This window comes from Rhineura floridana, chromosome 7 (genome assembly GCF_030035675.1).
Source record: "Rhineura floridana isolate rRhiFlo1 chromosome 7, rRhiFlo1.hap2, whole genome shotgun sequence".
In the NCBI taxonomy this organism is placed as follows: Eukaryota; Metazoa; Chordata; class Lepidosauria; order Squamata; family Rhineuridae; genus Rhineura; species Rhineura floridana.
Genome location: NC_084486.1, coordinates 149,308,608 through 149,324,852, shown reverse-complemented (window position 1 = coordinate 149,324,852; position 16,245 = coordinate 149,308,608). Strand labels below are relative to the sequence as shown.

Sequence of the window (16,245 nt, the reverse complement as noted above, 5' to 3'; positions counted from 1 at the left end):
CGTCTCTCTTGCTCCCAGGCAAGGCCAGAGGAGGAGCCGAGAGGAAGTTTGTGTGTCAGAAAACAGTGATAGTGTGAATGCGATACTTGAGGGATGAGGTCAGCTGCTCCAGAAATGACAGATTTTAGGCATTCTAAAGGCTAAAACTTTGAAAAATAAAATTCCAAAGTTGTTTAAACCTAAGTCATGATGGGCTTCAGCAGTGTTTGCTTGGCGCTCTCTCTCTCTCTCTCTCTCTCTCTGAGAGAGAGGGAGAGGAAGAGAGGGGAAGGGGGGGTCTGCTGCAGATTCACTGCCCAAGGAGTGCCTAAGAACATAAGAAGAGCCTGCTGGATCAGGCCAGTGGCCCATCTAGTCCAGCATCCTGTTCTCACAGTGGCCAACCAGGTGCCTGGGGGAAGCCCGCAAGCAGGACCCGAGTGCAAGAACACTCTCCCCTCCTGAGGCTTCCGGCAACTGGTTTTCTGCAGCTCTCCTGTGTAAAATGGCTTGGAGCTTGATTGCATCTTAAACGGATTAGACCCTCTGCTCCATCAGCAGCAATCGGTTTGCATGTGCGTGTCCTCTTCAGCAGCATCTGCCAAACCGGTTGGAGCACTGAAAATCAGATGAACACCTTCCCACTCCCTCTGTGGGCCTAGCCTTTCTGTTTGGCTTTGGCAAGGTGCTTCTGTGTTGCATCAGCCCTGATGAGCTCCTTTCATCTCTGCTTTGCAAGGATGACATTAAGGGGTTTGTGGTTATCTGGCAGGAGTAATTCTGCTGCTGAGATTTATAATCCTTACAAAAAAGGAAGCAGATTCTGAAGCTGCTTTGGGGTTGGGGGGGGGGAGGAATGGAGAATGCCAGCTCTTACGGACTTTCCCTTTCTCCTTGGGTGATTTATTAGGTACAGGAAAATCTGAGGTTTCTGAGTAGGGGAAAAAAGGGAATGGAAGAAATATTTTTGCTTCCAAGCAAGTGGAAATAGAAAAAGGGTGGTGGAATAGAGCAGAGAGAGAAGATAGAGATTTGTTTTTATTATGTTTTATTCAGAAAAAAAAGTTATAAATTGCTTAGTAAAACAAACCCCTCTTAATCAGGGTACATAAAATAACATAAAACAATTAGCAACAATAGGTGGAATCAGCAAAATTTTAAAGACATTTACATAGCTTCATGAATTGTTAAGCTGAATCTCTGTGTTCTCCCATACCTCAGAATTCCTGGGGCTGTGGGCAAATATTAGAGGAGAACTGTTTCTCTTGGGATCTGAGATACGTTGGGCTGACCGCTCTTTGGAAACAGGGCACTGGGGTGGAGGGATGGTTGATGTGATCCAGTAGAGCTGTTCTTTTGCTCTTACCAGTTTCCCATGCGGCCGAGTGTTCACTGTGGTGCAGGTTAGCCCTTGATAAATGGACCCTATCAGCCTTCACTAGCTGATTTTCCCACAGCAGGGGCGGGTAATCTTTGATCCTCCAGAGGTTGTTTGGCTATGCTGGCTGATGGGAGGTGGGAGCCCAGCAAAATCTGAAGGGCCAAAGGTTCCCCATCCTTGGGCTGCACCTTCCATCAGCCCCAGCCAGTGCAGCCATGCTGATTGAAGTTGTAGTCCAAAACATCAGGAGGGCAACTGGTTGAGGAAGACTTGACATGTGTGCTAATCATAGAATAGTGAAGTTGGAAGGAGCCTACAAGGCCATCAGGTCCACCCCACTGCTCAATGCAGGAATCCAGCTTAGAGCATGCCCGACAGGTGGCCGTCCAGCTGCCTCTTGAAGGCCTCAAGTGTTGGAGAGCTCACCACCTCCCGAGGTCATTGGTTCCATTGCCATATCACTCTAACAGTTAGGTTTTTCCTGATGTCCAGCCAGCATCTGGCTTCCTATACAGACAAGAAATGAGTGAGAAGAGTGAACTCTTTCTACCATCTGGTTCCCCCTGCCTCATCCCCAGAGTTTGATTTCCTGTTGAAGCTGCGGCCTTTGTCAACCATGTGGGGCTGCAGTGACTCCTCTGGGCCGTTGGCAACTCTCACCTCCATTTTGCAATGCCTCCCCAGGTGGCCACAATGTGACTATTTCTCTGCAGTCGAGGACCGGGCACACGCACATGCCTTCCGTGGTTGGGGTTCTGGTCTTCACCCAGTTCTGGTTCTGGTTTCCTCTTTCACACTTCTTGTCGTTGGCTTTCACCCCAACCTGTGTCATCGGCCTTAACAAGGACCTCAAGGTACGTGCTCCATGGGCTGAAATGGTGACCGGAGCTGCCGTCTCTCGCTGGGTGGAGGCCTTCTCTCTGCTTGAGAACTGAGCCTTGCCTGCCCACCCAGTGAAGAGTTCTGCATCTTGGCCTTGTCTTTTTACCTGGAATTTCTGCTTTCAGTTGTTGGGTGTTGTGATCTCCCAGCTGGGCATGGTAGTACATGTGCAGGGCTGTCGAGATCATCATTGGCATGCCAAGGGTCTTTGGTCCAATATTTATCACTTCTTGTTTGTTTTTAAAAAGAATCAAATTAGTAAGCAGTAGGAACAGCCCTTTCCCCCCCACGACCTGAGACCCTAGAGAGGAGCCACTAATGAGACCAGCCTAAGTGGACCAATAGCCAAACTAATTATATAACAGCTTCCTTATAATAAACATGTGCTTTGCATGGAGAATGTCCCTGGTTCAATCCCCAGCAACTCCTGTGAAGGGACCATGGGTGGCCCGGCTCAGACTTCAATACAAGTCAGGTCCCTATGCCTGTTCTAGAGGCGGGGGCTGGTTAATCACAATCTTGCCTGGACTACTATAATGTATTGTATGTAGGGCTGCCCTTGAAGATGATCCAGAGTCAGCAACTAGTGCCCATTGCTGCTGCTATGCTATTACGTGGGGCAGCTTGATGGGTCCATATTTCACTGTTCCTGAAAACACTGCACTGGCTGCCAATAAGCTATGAACCCAATTCAAGGAATAGTGCTAGCATATAAAGCCCTAAAAGGTTTGGAACCCAGGTACCTAAAAGAGCATCTTCCCCAGTATCAACGATCTTGGACTCTACGATTGGCAGTTGGAGCATTGTTGGTGCTGCCACCACTGGGGGCTCCCTGGTTGGCATTGACCTGTGACAGGGCCTTTTCAGTGGTGATTCCCCATGTGTGGAATGCACTCTCTGGTGAGGTGCATCTGTCTCCCTCATGTTGACTTTCTGGAGAAATGTGAAAACATCCCTGTTTACCTAGGCATTTGAGGACTGAAAGACACTGTTCCTGACTCCCCTAAGAGAACCCTGATTGAGAGAGTGCTTTTTAACAGTGTTCATAGTGCTTTCTTAAAAATTGGTATGTTTGCTGCCCTGGATTCTTTTGCGAGGAAGTGCAGGATATACATTGGATAGATAAATAAGCTACTGCCAGTTTTGCCAATCAGGTGTCCACACTAAGTTCATAACTGGCAATGACTTGTTCTTGAAAGGCAAAATATCTTACCCCAAGAAGTTCCTATCTGTGCAATCTAGTGACCATGTTCTTGTTTGCTTTAAGGTAAAGCAAAATAAAAACATGTATGTCTTTGTTTTTACTAAGACCTTTCTCTTTCAGCAAGCCTTTTAAGTAGAGACCTTATCCCAGTGTTCGTCTGTGCTGGAATTGCTTTTTAAGACTTTTTAAAGACGTTTTGTTTTAATATGTTTTTAAAGATGTTTTGTTTTAATATGTTTTAAAGTGCTTTTAGTGTTTTTGTTTGCCACCCTGGGCTCCTTTTGGGAGGAAAGACGGGAGATAGATAGATATTTGATAGACACACACAGAGAGACAGACAGACTCACTCAGAGCAACCAACAATAAAATTAAATAAAAGTTCTCTAGGTATCAGGCCCAGAATTCAGCTTTCTACTTTCATTTTTTTAAAACATAAGTTCCTAGCCCTTATATCTGTGAAGATATACTTGAAATGTGGGCAATGCTTGCTGAAAATGCAAAAGGGTTTTTATTCTAAGAAGCCACGGTGGATCAAACTTGCAAGAGAATTTTGTCAAAAACCAAGGAGGTTCTTTCTTCCATAACAGTTTCAGTAATGCCTTCTTCCAGTTCTGAATTTCCACTGTTTCCTTTGAATCCACAGGCACCTTTAGTCTGAACTACTAATCGCTTCTCTTCAGTATACCTTTTCTAATAGACTTGTGGATTGCGATTATATTCTTTCCTTAAATTTGGATGCTGTTTGATTCCTGTGGGCAAAGGAGTCAACAGTAAGTACAGCATCACATCAGCACTCTCAAAGGTTAATCTTTCAAGCTTCCTTCTCTGAGAGGATATTGTGCCCCCAGCTACGGAAAACCTGATGAGAATCTGCCTTAGCCCAGTAGGTTTGAGAAAAAGCAAGCAGTTCCCTGGCGGTGTTAAGAAAGTGGTTGTAAATCAGCAGGTTCATGGTCGGTAGTTTTTAAGATTTTAAGTTGAGGGCAGGTTTTGAGGTTGGCCTCTCTCCAGTAAAGGGGGTGAGAGAGAATGCAGCACTGAACCGAAGATTCCCTCCTTTGCCCCTTCCTGAACACTGGAAGACTTTATCTCAGTGGCAATTCAGGAAAAATGACTTGCCAGCTTTGAGGGTAGAGATGGCTTTATTTTGGATCCTGCTGATTTGAGCAGGCCTCTTAATACCATCCTCAAAATACAGTCCTTCGCTGTGATCCTTGTAACAGGCAGAATCAGGGCTCTGTGTGTACTTGCAATTCCATCATTTCAGCATCCCAAGAATCATTTGAAAAAAATCTGGCCCTTATGACTGCAAAGATAAGCTTTACAACATGGAAGGTAGTGCCTGGTCAAAACTCAAATGTTTCTGCTGAGAACTGTAGCATTGCTATGTCACAGTACTGTACAGATTTTGGGTTGCTCTGCTGCAACATTCACCAGCTTGTGAATTCACCACCTTCCAGGTGTTTTGGACTATAATTCCCATTAACCCCAGTCTGCTGAGAGCCAGTGTGGTGTAGTGGTTAAGGTGTTGGACTATGACCTGGGAGACCAGGGTTTGAATCCCCACACAGCCATGAAGCGCACTGGGTGACCTTGGGCCAGACACTGCCACTCAGCCTCATGAAAACCCTATTCATACAGTCGCCATAAGTCAGGATCAACTTGAAGGCAGTCCATTTCCATTTCCAGTCTGCTTGGCCATCCTGGCTGGGTCTGGTGGTCGTTGTAGTCCAAAACACCTGGAGGGCACCAGGTTGGGAGATGCTGCTTTATTGAGTGAATAGAAGAAGCTACCTTATACTGAGCTGAGACTGTTGGTCCATCTAGCCCAGTATTGCCTACCCTGACTGGCAGTGGCTTTCTGGGATCTCTGGGAAAGAGGGTCCTTTCTTCTTGAGATCTATCACTGGAGATGGTGGGGTGGGAAACTGACCTTCTGCATGAAGAACGTGTGCCCCCAGCCCAGACTGGCATCTCTTCAGGGTTTTTGGTGGAGGTCTTTCAAGCATGTTTCCTGAGCCTCCTTTTTTAACTGGAGGTGCTGGGGATTGAACTGAGGACCTTCTGCACACAAAGCAGCTGTTCTGCCGATGCCCAGCTAAACCCATCGAAGCTGTGATGTGGAGGGCTGTGCACGGCCATAGGCAGGCAGAGCTGTGGGGTCCAAATCTTCCCAAAGAGGAAGATGCATCATTGCTGGGTGCAGACAGAATTGCCAGGCAAAAATACCCAGCAAGGCGAGAAGCTTCTTCCTGGCCAACACTGCTGGGTCATTGGGCATGGCCAGAGAGCTTGTCCTTGGATCCACACAGCCACTTCTCTGCTTGCAGCCTCCAAGCAGGGCTGTTGTGGCCTTGGGGAAATCAAATCAAATTGAAACACTGTCCCAGAGCAACTCGGATTCTACAATGACAGCAAGCTGAATTCAGAAACTTGTCTAAGTCATGCAGCTTAGAATCATAGAATAGTAGAGTTGGAAGGGCCTATAAGGCCATCAAGTCCAACCCCCTGTGCAATGCAGGAATCCAAAGCATCCCCAACAGGTGTCTGCCCAGCTGCCTCTTGAATGCCTCCAGTGTCGGAGAGCCCACTACCTCTCTAGGTAATTAATTCCATTGTCATATGGCTCTAACAGTTAGGAAGTTTTTCCTGATGTCCAGTCGAAATCTGGCTTCCTGCAACTTGAGCCCATTATTCCGTGTCCTGCACTCCGGGATGATCGAGAAGAGATTCCGGCCCTCCTCTATGTGGCAACCTTTCATGTATTTGAAGGATGCTATCATATCTCCCCTCAGTCTTCTCTTCTTCAGGTTAAACATGCCCAGTTCTTTCAGTCTCTCCTCATAGGGCTTTGTTTCCAGTCCCCTGATCATCCTTGTTGCCCTCCTCTGAACCTGTTCCAGGTTCAGACCAGTTCTGCTGAAGTTCACATACCTTAGCGGCTACCTGTTTATCCCTGGAAATTCTGCAAGACTGCCTGAAGCAGAAGGTTGGTGCAGGTGGCATTTGATTTCCTGCCCAGTTCTCATAGACAGATGAGCTAATAAGCCTGTTTTCTACAGTCTGTGGGTGGGCGCTTACATGATTGAACTCTCCATGAAAAGAAAAATTCCCCAGACATAGGGAACTAGCATATCAGGAAGAAAGTTATGTAAGACCCTTCGGAGGAGTACTCAGTCATGCAAGCCCCATCCGCATTCTGAAGTTGCACAATCCGAAAACAGGCTAATCTCCTCATCTATTCCCTGTTATTATTTGGCCTTGGATATCAGCAGCAAGTGTGGCAACGCTTACTGAAAGCAGTCTTGCCCATGCTAGGTTAGGCATTTGTTCCTAATTACAGGACAGCACAATCGGGGGGCGAAACGAAGCTTGTGGGTTTTTGACAGACAGCATGGCTGGGAAGGAAATGGGAACTGAAGCCCCTAGAAAGACAGAGGGGGGGAATGTGCAGAACAAAATGTACCCATGCAGGCTTTTTATTTCACCATAGCCTTTGAAACACACTCCTTCCATCTTTCTAAGCATCCTTTCCCTCGCCCAGGTATGGAGAACCTTTGGCCCTGCAGATTTTGCTGTGCTACAACTCCCATCAGCCCCAGCAGGCATAGTCAATGGCCGGGGATGATGGGAATTGTAGTGCAGCATTTTTTGAAGGAGCAGAGGTTCCCCACAAGCGCTACAAACTGGGACGGGGGGAATGAATTTGAGATTCACAGGATGCTGTATTCTGTGCCCAGTACCAAATGCCCTGCTTGCCATTTGCGCAGCCCTGCCTTAAACGTGGCTTGCCTAGTCACAGCTAAAATGTAAAAGCCAGGAAACAACACAGAGCATCGACAGTCCACTGTGCTGTGCAGGAGCGAGCGAGAACTCAAATGCCTCACCAGGGCTAAATTGCCTCCTAATGGAATAATGATGTTTCAACGGAACATGCGCCCGCTGATGGCTCCAAAGCTTCCGGAGAGTGGCAGAGGAAGCGTTTATCCCTCACATGACTTGGGTGCATCTCCCCATGGCTCTCTGGCTTCTGCCTCGCCTCTAACCGTACCCTCCAAACTCTCTTCCTTTTGCAGATGCCAAAAGTGCAGTACAGATCCAACGTCAAGCCGTCTACTTTTGCCTACCCAGCCCCTTTGGAGGTGCCGAAAGAGAAGGAGAAAGAAAAGGTTTGTGCGCCCTATCAAGGCCTCCCTGTGTCCATGTGGCTCGCTTGGCAAAAACCTCTCTTCTTGCAAGATGGCCAGAAAGGAAACCCTCCCCCATCCCAGCATCCAAAACAAGCATTTATCCCTGTTGTATCGAGGCCCTTTTACCTGTCTGGAGGCTTCTCTGTCATGATATTGAAACTGATACGCACTCTGCCGTGCACGTTGCAGGGTGGAAAACCCACGTTTGCCACAAGAGAATGCATGTGACAGGGAGCAGCCGGCAATCCTGAGCCCCTGAAATGTACCCCCTTCATTCCAAACCTACACTTGCCTCAGTCATAACACTGTGTTTTTAGGTGATCACTAAAAATAGGATGATTATTATAGGTGTATACTCGTCTGTCAAAACATAATGTGTGAATTATCCTTAAAAATGGCTCAAACAATGTTGATAGGTGCCAATGGCCTCCCAAAATGAGTCTTTAAGCTCATCTGCCAAGAGCGCAAGTGTGAATCGGTGTGCATGTTTGAGGCTTTGTTGAGATGGATATGACTCTGTATTTCAGCCCGTTCTGTACCAAGGAAATCCGAGTTAAGCAGTTCCACACCTATTTGCATATTCTGTTTTTGCAAAGATGCTCTGTCTCAGTGGAGGGGACAGGCAAAGGCTGCAGCGACTCAAACCAAGAATCACAGAAGTGGGGAAAGGATGTAGAATTGCAAAAAAGAAATAGAATCCTCCACACACACACACACACACCCCGTGTGGCTGGAGGTCCTGCTTAGCCCTCCCGGGTTCTGTGATTTCACCAGATGGAGCCTCTGTCTTCTTCTCCAGGGTTCTGCCTTGCCACCCCAACCCAGGCATAAAATCCCAGCGGCTGAATGTGGAGGCTGGTTCCACGCACTCATAGCATCCTCCGCTGTCCTCCTTGTGCCTTAGGAGTAGTCAGTTCAGCTGTCAAGCATGCCAGTGGCCACCCACTGCTCCCTGACCTGCCGCCCTTCACACATGCATGCGCTTGCTGCTCTGTCAGGCTGCCAGCATCCTCAGCCTGGCATCACATGGCCCGATGCGGCTGTGTGGCTTTCCCCTCCATAGATCCATATCTTAGGAAAGCACTAACTCTGGTCATTGAGGTAGTGCTTTATTGTGTCTCCATTAATTTGTCGTAAACATTGGGCCACTATTATTACCCTCATGTTACAGAGAAGGGGCTGGGGGTGGGGTGCTTACCTAAGGCCAGCTGGTGATTCCCAGGTGAGGGCTGCTTAGCTGAGAGAGCTGCTAAGCTGAGAGAGCTGCTAAGGGGAACTCAAAGTCTACCTTCCCACAAAGGAGGCTGCCTTCCTCCATAATTCATACCTCTGGTCTTGCTCCTTTCCCACCGGTCGCATCATTTAGGCACTCGGGATGCAACACCATTAGCTGTTCTCCGAGGAGGCTGCCTGTTTGGTTTCTGCATGTTCTGGGAAGAGGCAAGGCCAACCGGGCAGCTTTCTCTGCTCTAGTGACGCTTCAGAGAGGCAGGGGAAGGCTCCAAAGGGGACTGCGGATTCCTACACGTTCACTCTCGGGGGGGAATAAATGGGGAGGGGGCAAGAGGAACCTGGGCCTCCACGTCTGGGAAGCAGTACTTTTACAGGTGTGTTTTTCTGAAAGCCTTTTCTTGTTGCACACTGCTCAGGTTTCCACCGCTGTGCTGTCCATCACTGCAAAAGCTAAGAAGAAAGAGAAAGAGAAGGAAAAAGAGAAAAAAGAGGAAGAGAAAATGGAAGTGGTGAGTCTAATCTCTCGCCCTCGGAAGTCTTTCTTCCAGGAATGCTGCGATGGGACGTTGGGGCAGGAAGGAGCGATGAGATCATTTCCTCCAGGCACTAGCAAGGAGCCAGCTGTCTTCTCTCTGAGTGGGCTCTTGAGGCCTTAGGCAGGCTCTCCAACTCCATTTAGTATCAAAGTCAGGAGGGGAGACAAGATTGAATTGGTACTGCAGTTGGGATACAGAGAGAAGCAAAAGAAAGCTGGAGCGGCCACCAGTCATGGAGTCTTAACTTCCCTGCACTGTCACACACCAGTAAGCTACACATTAAATCCAGCAAACTCCTGAATGAATTCAGTCAATGTGGTTTCACCCCATAGCTCAGCGGCATTTGCAGCTGCCGTACGGTGGGATCCGAGTGGAACAAGTTTATTTGAAAAACCACCGTGTTTTGCCTAACCTGCAGGAAGCTCACCAGCTTGCAGAGACTGTGGTGTCTGGAATTGATTGAGCATGGAGAGAGAGACAGAGGCCTAGCTATGGGCAGTGAGGCAGGGAGGGACTCTCTCTTTTTCTCTCATTCTCTCTCGCCTGGCTCTTATTTGCTCATCCCAGTCTCTAGCCTTCCATTGGGCCTCAGAGAAGCTGGAGCCACACTGAAGCGAGGCAAAGGTGCGGTCACAGCAGACAGAACCCGGGTTGTCTTATCCAAACGGATGTGGCGGGGAGGAGGGGAAGCGGGGAATCAAGGTTGCAGAAGTGAATGAGGGAGGCTGCTTCTGACAACGTTGCTCAGAGGAGGGGAGGCTGGCTCCACTCTGACTTGGAGCAAGTCCTCTAGTTAGGAAAACCAGACCGGGAACAAATGCAAGGCCGCTTGCTGATCTGCGCCAAACAGTCCCATTTTTCGGTCTTCTCTGGGTATCCTTTTCATCTGGCAGGATTGGCCTGAGGCCGCTCATCTTTCCCAAAGAGGCTGAGCTGTTGCCAGAGGGGCCTCCTTTTTCATGGCTCACAGTGTTTGGGATCGAGAAGCATCCCACTGCTGCCACCCTGTGAGCCTCTGGGGTTTTCCCACCTCCCTTTGGAGCACATGGCTTGGATCGCTCGCTTGAGCCACTTGCTCAGGAGGTGCCTTGGGAGGAGCTTCCGTGCTCCTCCTGCCTGCGCGTGCTCTCTCTTTTTCTGAGCTTGGCACAGGGTGCGGCGTCAGAGATGGGCCCGCTGCCCAACTCAGGAGTCCCTGGGCCCGCTGCTGCTCCTGGCTGTCTCTGCACCTGCCCTGAGTGAACCAGCAGCAGGTTGCCCTTCTCTGGGTGGTGGGGAGAACTTGGACCAAAGGTGGAGGGTGAGCAGAGCAGCAGCAGAAATGGCCATGGGGCGGACGGGACCCCAAGGAAGGAATCTTGCGCAAGAGCCTCCTCCCTCAAAAAAACCTGGAGCTGGCCCTGGGTGGCTGCAGGGAGGCTGGATTTGGCATTTATATAGCACGGCCTTCCACAGCCTGGTCGCCTCCAGGCATTTTGGACTACAACTCCCATCAGTCCCAGGCAGCACGGCCCTTGTACCCCAGAACATTGGGAGGGCAGCTGGTCTGGTAAGACTAATAAAATGCCTTCACACACAGTAATCCTTAAACCCCCCCCCCATAAGGTGGGGCTGCAGTTATCGTCAGCATCCTATCCCCATATTACTGAGAGAGAGTGGCTTCCCTATAAGACCACCCAGTGAGTTCATGGCTGAGGCAGAACTCCAGCCGGAAAGTTTTTGGCTCTCGCAGCTCTCTCTCGTCTCCCACTGCAGCCTTCAGCTGTCCTGAACTTTGTGCCGTTTTGGCTCGGGGGTGTCTGCTATTATCCAGGCAACTCCTCTCCCCAACTCTCTGGGGAGGTCAAGCACTCCTCCTGAGTTGTCCAGACGTGTGGCCAGGCAGCGCAACTGAGGGAGAGGGGAAAACGTGACACATGTCCAGAGGTATTTTAACAAGGCCGAGGAAAGGCTTTCATCCAGCATCTCCAGCGTATGAGAGGAGCAGAGTGTACCTGAAAGGGCCGTCCATTCCAGCCAGTTTCTCACTGCTGCCATCTTAGAAGACAGCTTTGTAGTTCAGAAAAACGCCATCGTCGAGCTTGGAACGGGACAGGATACAAATTCTGCTGCTGTTCTTTTCTTTTAAGCAACCCTTTAAGACTTCCTGGCCTTCTGATTTTTTTTTTAATTTGTAGAGCCAGGGTGCTCCTCCAGGAGAGAGAACACCCAAGCAAAGTTAATGCTGATCATTGTGGCAGCGGGCCATGCTGCCCTGGGAGCTCTGTGCCTGATGCCCGTGTCTACCAGTGCCTGCTGCGTACTGCAGACCTGACTGGCATCTCTCTGCACCCACGCAGGGCCGCCTAAAGCACAATGCAGACCACCAAGTGACATGGAGGGGATGGGGAGATGATGGGTGTGGGCAGCTGGGAAAAGTTCGCCAGGCGGGTTGGGTGGCCAGTGGGGGAGGTTGCTGTGCAGTCTCGGTGCCCCCCTCCTTACCATTCGATGCAAGTAAGGAGCTATGATCAGGCCAAATCCAGGCATTGCAAAGGAGGAAATGGAGCCCGGGTGTTTATGATAGCCTTCCTTAGCTTGGTGCCTTTGGACTACAACTCCCATCAGCCCCTGCCAGCACACTTGTGCTGGCTGGGGTGGGTGGGAGTTGTAGTCCAAAGCAGCTGGAGGGCCCCAGGTTGGGGAAGGCTGATTTATCATAGAATCATAGAATAGTAGAGTTGGAAGGGGCCTATAAGGCCATCAAGTCCAACCCCCTGCTCAATGCAGGAATCCAAATCAAAGCATCCCCGACAGATGGCTGCCCAGGTGCCTCTTGAATGCCTCCAGTGTCGGAGAGCTCACTACCTCTCTAGGTAATTGGTTCCATTGTCATATGGCTCTAACAGTTAGGAAGTTTTTCCTGATGTCCAGTCGAACTCTGGCTTCCTGTAACTTGAGCCCATCATTCCATGTCCTGCACTCTGGGACGATCGAGAAGAGATCCCGGCCCTCCTCTGTATGACAACCTTTCGTGTACTTGAAGAGTGCTATCATGTCTCCCATATTATTGGGAAGTTTTCCTTCCTTCTCAGGTCTCTGGTTCATTTCACCCCTTCCTCCTTCCATTCCCCCCCCCCAAACAGGATGAAACGGAGAAGAAGGAGGAGAAGGAGAAGAAGAAGGAGCCTGAGCCGTCCTTCCAGCTCCTCGACAATCCAGCCCGGGTGATGCCTGCCCAGCTGAAGGTCCTCACCATGCCGGAGAGCTGCCGATACCAGCCGTTCAAGACGGTGAGTCCGGGTTGACTCTGGGGCCGCGACTGCGTCTCTCCACTGATGGCCCTGTTCCCACCGTAAAGCAGGGGCCCTCCGGATGCTGTCGGACTTCAGCAGCGCAGCCGGTGGCCAGGGGGAGGCTGGGAGGGGGGGAGGCTCCAGATTCCCCCACCCGGCACAGATCAGGGGTCAACTTCATGGTTTGAGCTGATTTCATCATATTAAACGCTTTGGCAATAGGGTAATTAGGTACGGCTGATAAGGAGAGGGCAAGGCTGGTCACACGAGATGGAAAATCCAAGCCATCCCCACACACGCACCCCACTCCCTGACGGGGCACGATCCACTGGAAAAGTAACTTGTTGGAGCCTCATTGAAATGCCCGGGAACTGCACAAGAGCATCTCAAGGGGAAGGGCGGTAGCTCAGTGGCAGGCCACATGCTTTGCCCTCAAAATGTCCTGGGTTGAGGCTCTGGGAGCATCCCCAGGTAGGGCTGGGAATGTCCCTCGTCTGAAATTCTGGAGAGCTGCCACCATAGACCAGAGGAAGGGGACCTTCCGGATGTTGCTTAACTAAAACTCCCATCAGCCCCAGCAAACATGGTCAATGGCCAGGGATGATGAGGGGTGTCGTTCAGCAACATCGAGAGGGCCAGAGGTGTCCCACCATTGGTGTAGACAGTACTAAGGTATATGGGCCAGTGGCCTGACTCTGTCTAACGCAGCTTCCTATCTGCCACCTGACTGGCTGCTGCGTTCTCGGTGGCTCCTGTCACAGCCAGCCCCACCATTAGGCAGGGTGAGGCAATCTCCTTTGGCGGTAGATTTTAGGGTGTAGTTTGAAAAGCAGCAAAATGCCAAATACTGTGTTTGTTGTTATTTTTTATCATCATGGGGCACAAGGATGTCTTGGGCCGTCACTGGCTCCCATTGATTTCACTGTGGCTTGTGCAAGAGAAGTTCCTGGTCAGTTGTTTACCACCACCCACACACAAGGCAGATCTGTCCGGTCTGTTGGTCTCTTCCCATTCTGCTGCCTTTAATGGTGCCCAGAATGTGTCACTGGAGGTGGGGCCGCCTTTGGGAGGTGGTGGTCACTGGGCCAGATCCAGTCTGCCTTATCTTAGAAAGGCTCAACTTACTTGCCCTCTCCTGAAATGGGGGCATCGGACGTTGGCCAGTAATTAAGCAAGGGGGTGGCGCAAACGGTTGGCCCCTCCCCTTGGCTGGCTTATGATGCCGCTGCCATATGACCTTGACTCAGTGATCCAGGTCACAGTGGGAATGCGGAATGGCCCACGAGACTGACTTCCTGCTTCCGTTTTTCCAGCTGTCCATTGGAGGCATCATTGTCTTGAGGGACACCAGCGAGGACACGGAAGAGCTGGTGGAGCCTGTGGCGGCTCACGGGCCAAAGATCGAGGAGGAGGAGCAGGAACCGGAGCCACCGGAGCCTTTTGAATACATTGATGATTAGGACATGGGGGGGGGTATGTACGAGAGGGGGGGTTACTCAGCTGGAGTGGGCCAGATGCCCAGCTAACACAATTTATTATTTATTTATTCATTGCATTTGTATATTGCCCCATAGCCGAAGCTCTCTGGGCGGTTTACAACAATTAAAAACGTTAAAAACAAATATACAAATTTAAAAACACATTTTTAAAAAGCAATTTAAAAAAACATGCTAAAATGCCTGAAGAGGAAAGCCCAATGTCAAGTCTCTAGAACAACCGTTCCCAACCGGTGTGCCCCCAGATGTTGTTGGACCACCACTCCCATCTGCCTCAGCCAGCATTGCCAATGGTCAGGAAAGATGGGAATTGTGGTCCAACAACATCTGGAGGCACACTGGTTGGGAAAGGCTGCTCTAGCAGTACCCACCAGGTGCCCCTGGGAAAGTCAGCCGCAGGGCCCGATGGAGGTGCCTGGCCTCTGTCACTTGAGCCTGGCATCTAATAGAGGTGTGCAGCCTTTGCATATGGAAGTTCCATTTCTCTGTCCCTCATACTCACGAACAATCGCCAATGAAAAGCTATTTTACCGAGTTGCTTAATAACATTGGCTGCTGCAACGTTCTGTGGCAACAAGCAACACAGTTAGGCCCATTTTGAGGCAAGACACGTTTTCTTCTTGTCCATTCCAAACCTCCTCTCAATGCAACGTGTGCAGCATGACATTCAGTAGCTTTCTTAAAAGCTGACAGATTTGCTCTGCTTCTCCACAAACTGCACACAAAGCAGGCAGCCATTGAGTACTGAGTGGCTGGGCAGGGTGCAAAATCCTCAGTGCGGTGACTCCATCCAGCTCCACCGTTCCTGGAGTTATTTTACTCCCACAGACACCCCGTGGGCCTTAGCCAAGGCTGTGTGCCTTCTGCAGTACCACAAGAAGAGGTACTGTGGGAGGTCATGCAAGGAGGAGGTAAAGAAAGTGCCATCTTGTCAGCTCTGGATCACTGGGCTGCAGTTGAGGGCTGGTGCGTGGCCTGTTGCTGGGCTGGGTAGCTCAGAGGGTAGACTTTGATTCAAGCCGGCCGTAGAGCTGTTTTAGGCAGTACATCACTTTGCCCCATGCCGTCTTTGGAGCAGGCAAATGGAGGCCTTCATGCCATGACGCCAGCTTTAGTGGCCACAGCCCCCTCATCTTGAATGATGGGCTTGTGGGCATGTCCATGACGGATGGTTTGGCTTCCAAAAGGCAAGCCCTGTATTGGACATTTGGGGGTTGGGAGTTGAACCACAGTGAAACGATTTGCACAAGTTACAATCTGGTCCTAAGATTAGAATTGGTTGGTCTCAAGGTGCTTGCTTCAGTGACCCCCTTTGGCTGGCAGACTCTTTTGGCCAGTCTTCCTCAACCTCTTGTGCCCTCCAGATGTTCTGGCCTGCACCTCTCGCCAGCCCAGCCGGGAGCGATGGGAGTTGTAGTCCAAAACATCTGAGGGCACCAGCTTGGGGAAGGCTGGAAGAAGCTGACCAGTAGAATGTCTCAGAGAACGGGCCTGAAGGGTTCCTTCTGCGGCTGTGCAACGCTAGGCCCTGCCAGAGTTCAAATGGGGGCCTTGTCCTGCTGACCTCATGATCACACTAATGCTTTGCCCTTTGCTCTCCCTCCCAGGGTCCTTAGAGGAAGCTTGGTGCGCTACGCCTGACATTGGGAACTGGCCAGGAGGAAGCTCCACTTGCAGCCTGCCGTTCAGTGCATGTTCCGTCATCGCTTCCGTGCTGGCCGTCAGCAGGCAGTCCACATTTTATGGTTGACAAACAAAATCTATGCTCCCTATAGTGTACTCTTTCACACGAAACCAGTTTTCAAAATAAATAAATTAAAAAACAACTACTGGTGACCTTGTTTTTATGTTATTCCCCACCACCACCTTTGAGGTTCAGTAGGAAGACTTGAGGGTGACTTTTGCAGTAACACCTGCTTCTTGTATTTCCTCTTAGAGAATCATCTTTTTGACATTAGGAAAACACTTGGCCTTTGAAGAGTACATTTTGTCCACAGGAGTCAAGCTTTAATAAACTCTCCATCCTGCACTGGCCGTTTGATCTTCACCTCTTTTCACTTCTTTGACAC

At 50.1% G+C, this 16,245-nt stretch overlaps 1 protein-coding gene across 1 annotated transcript in view; it reads left to right on the top strand.

Annotated features, from left to right (window-relative positions):
- PSMD1 (proteasome 26S subunit, non-ATPase 1) overlaps nt 1-16,002 on the top strand; it is a 132,411-nt gene extending 116,409 nt beyond the window's left edge. Inside the window, exons 20-25 of the mRNA XM_061637548.1 lie at nt 2,045-2,214; nt 7,523-7,615; nt 9,286-9,378; nt 12,531-12,677; nt 13,994-14,153; nt 15,784-16,002. Of these exons, the coding sequence (XP_061493532.1) occupies nt 2,045-2,214; nt 7,523-7,615; nt 9,286-9,378; nt 12,531-12,677; nt 13,994-14,140 (650 nt within the window). The 3' untranslated portion in view covers nt 14,141-14,153; nt 15,784-16,002. The remainder of the gene's footprint in view (nt 1-2,044; nt 2,215-7,522; nt 7,616-9,285; nt 9,379-12,530; nt 12,678-13,993; nt 14,154-15,783) is intronic.
- The last annotated feature ends 243 nt before the right edge of the window (nt 16,003-16,245 follow it).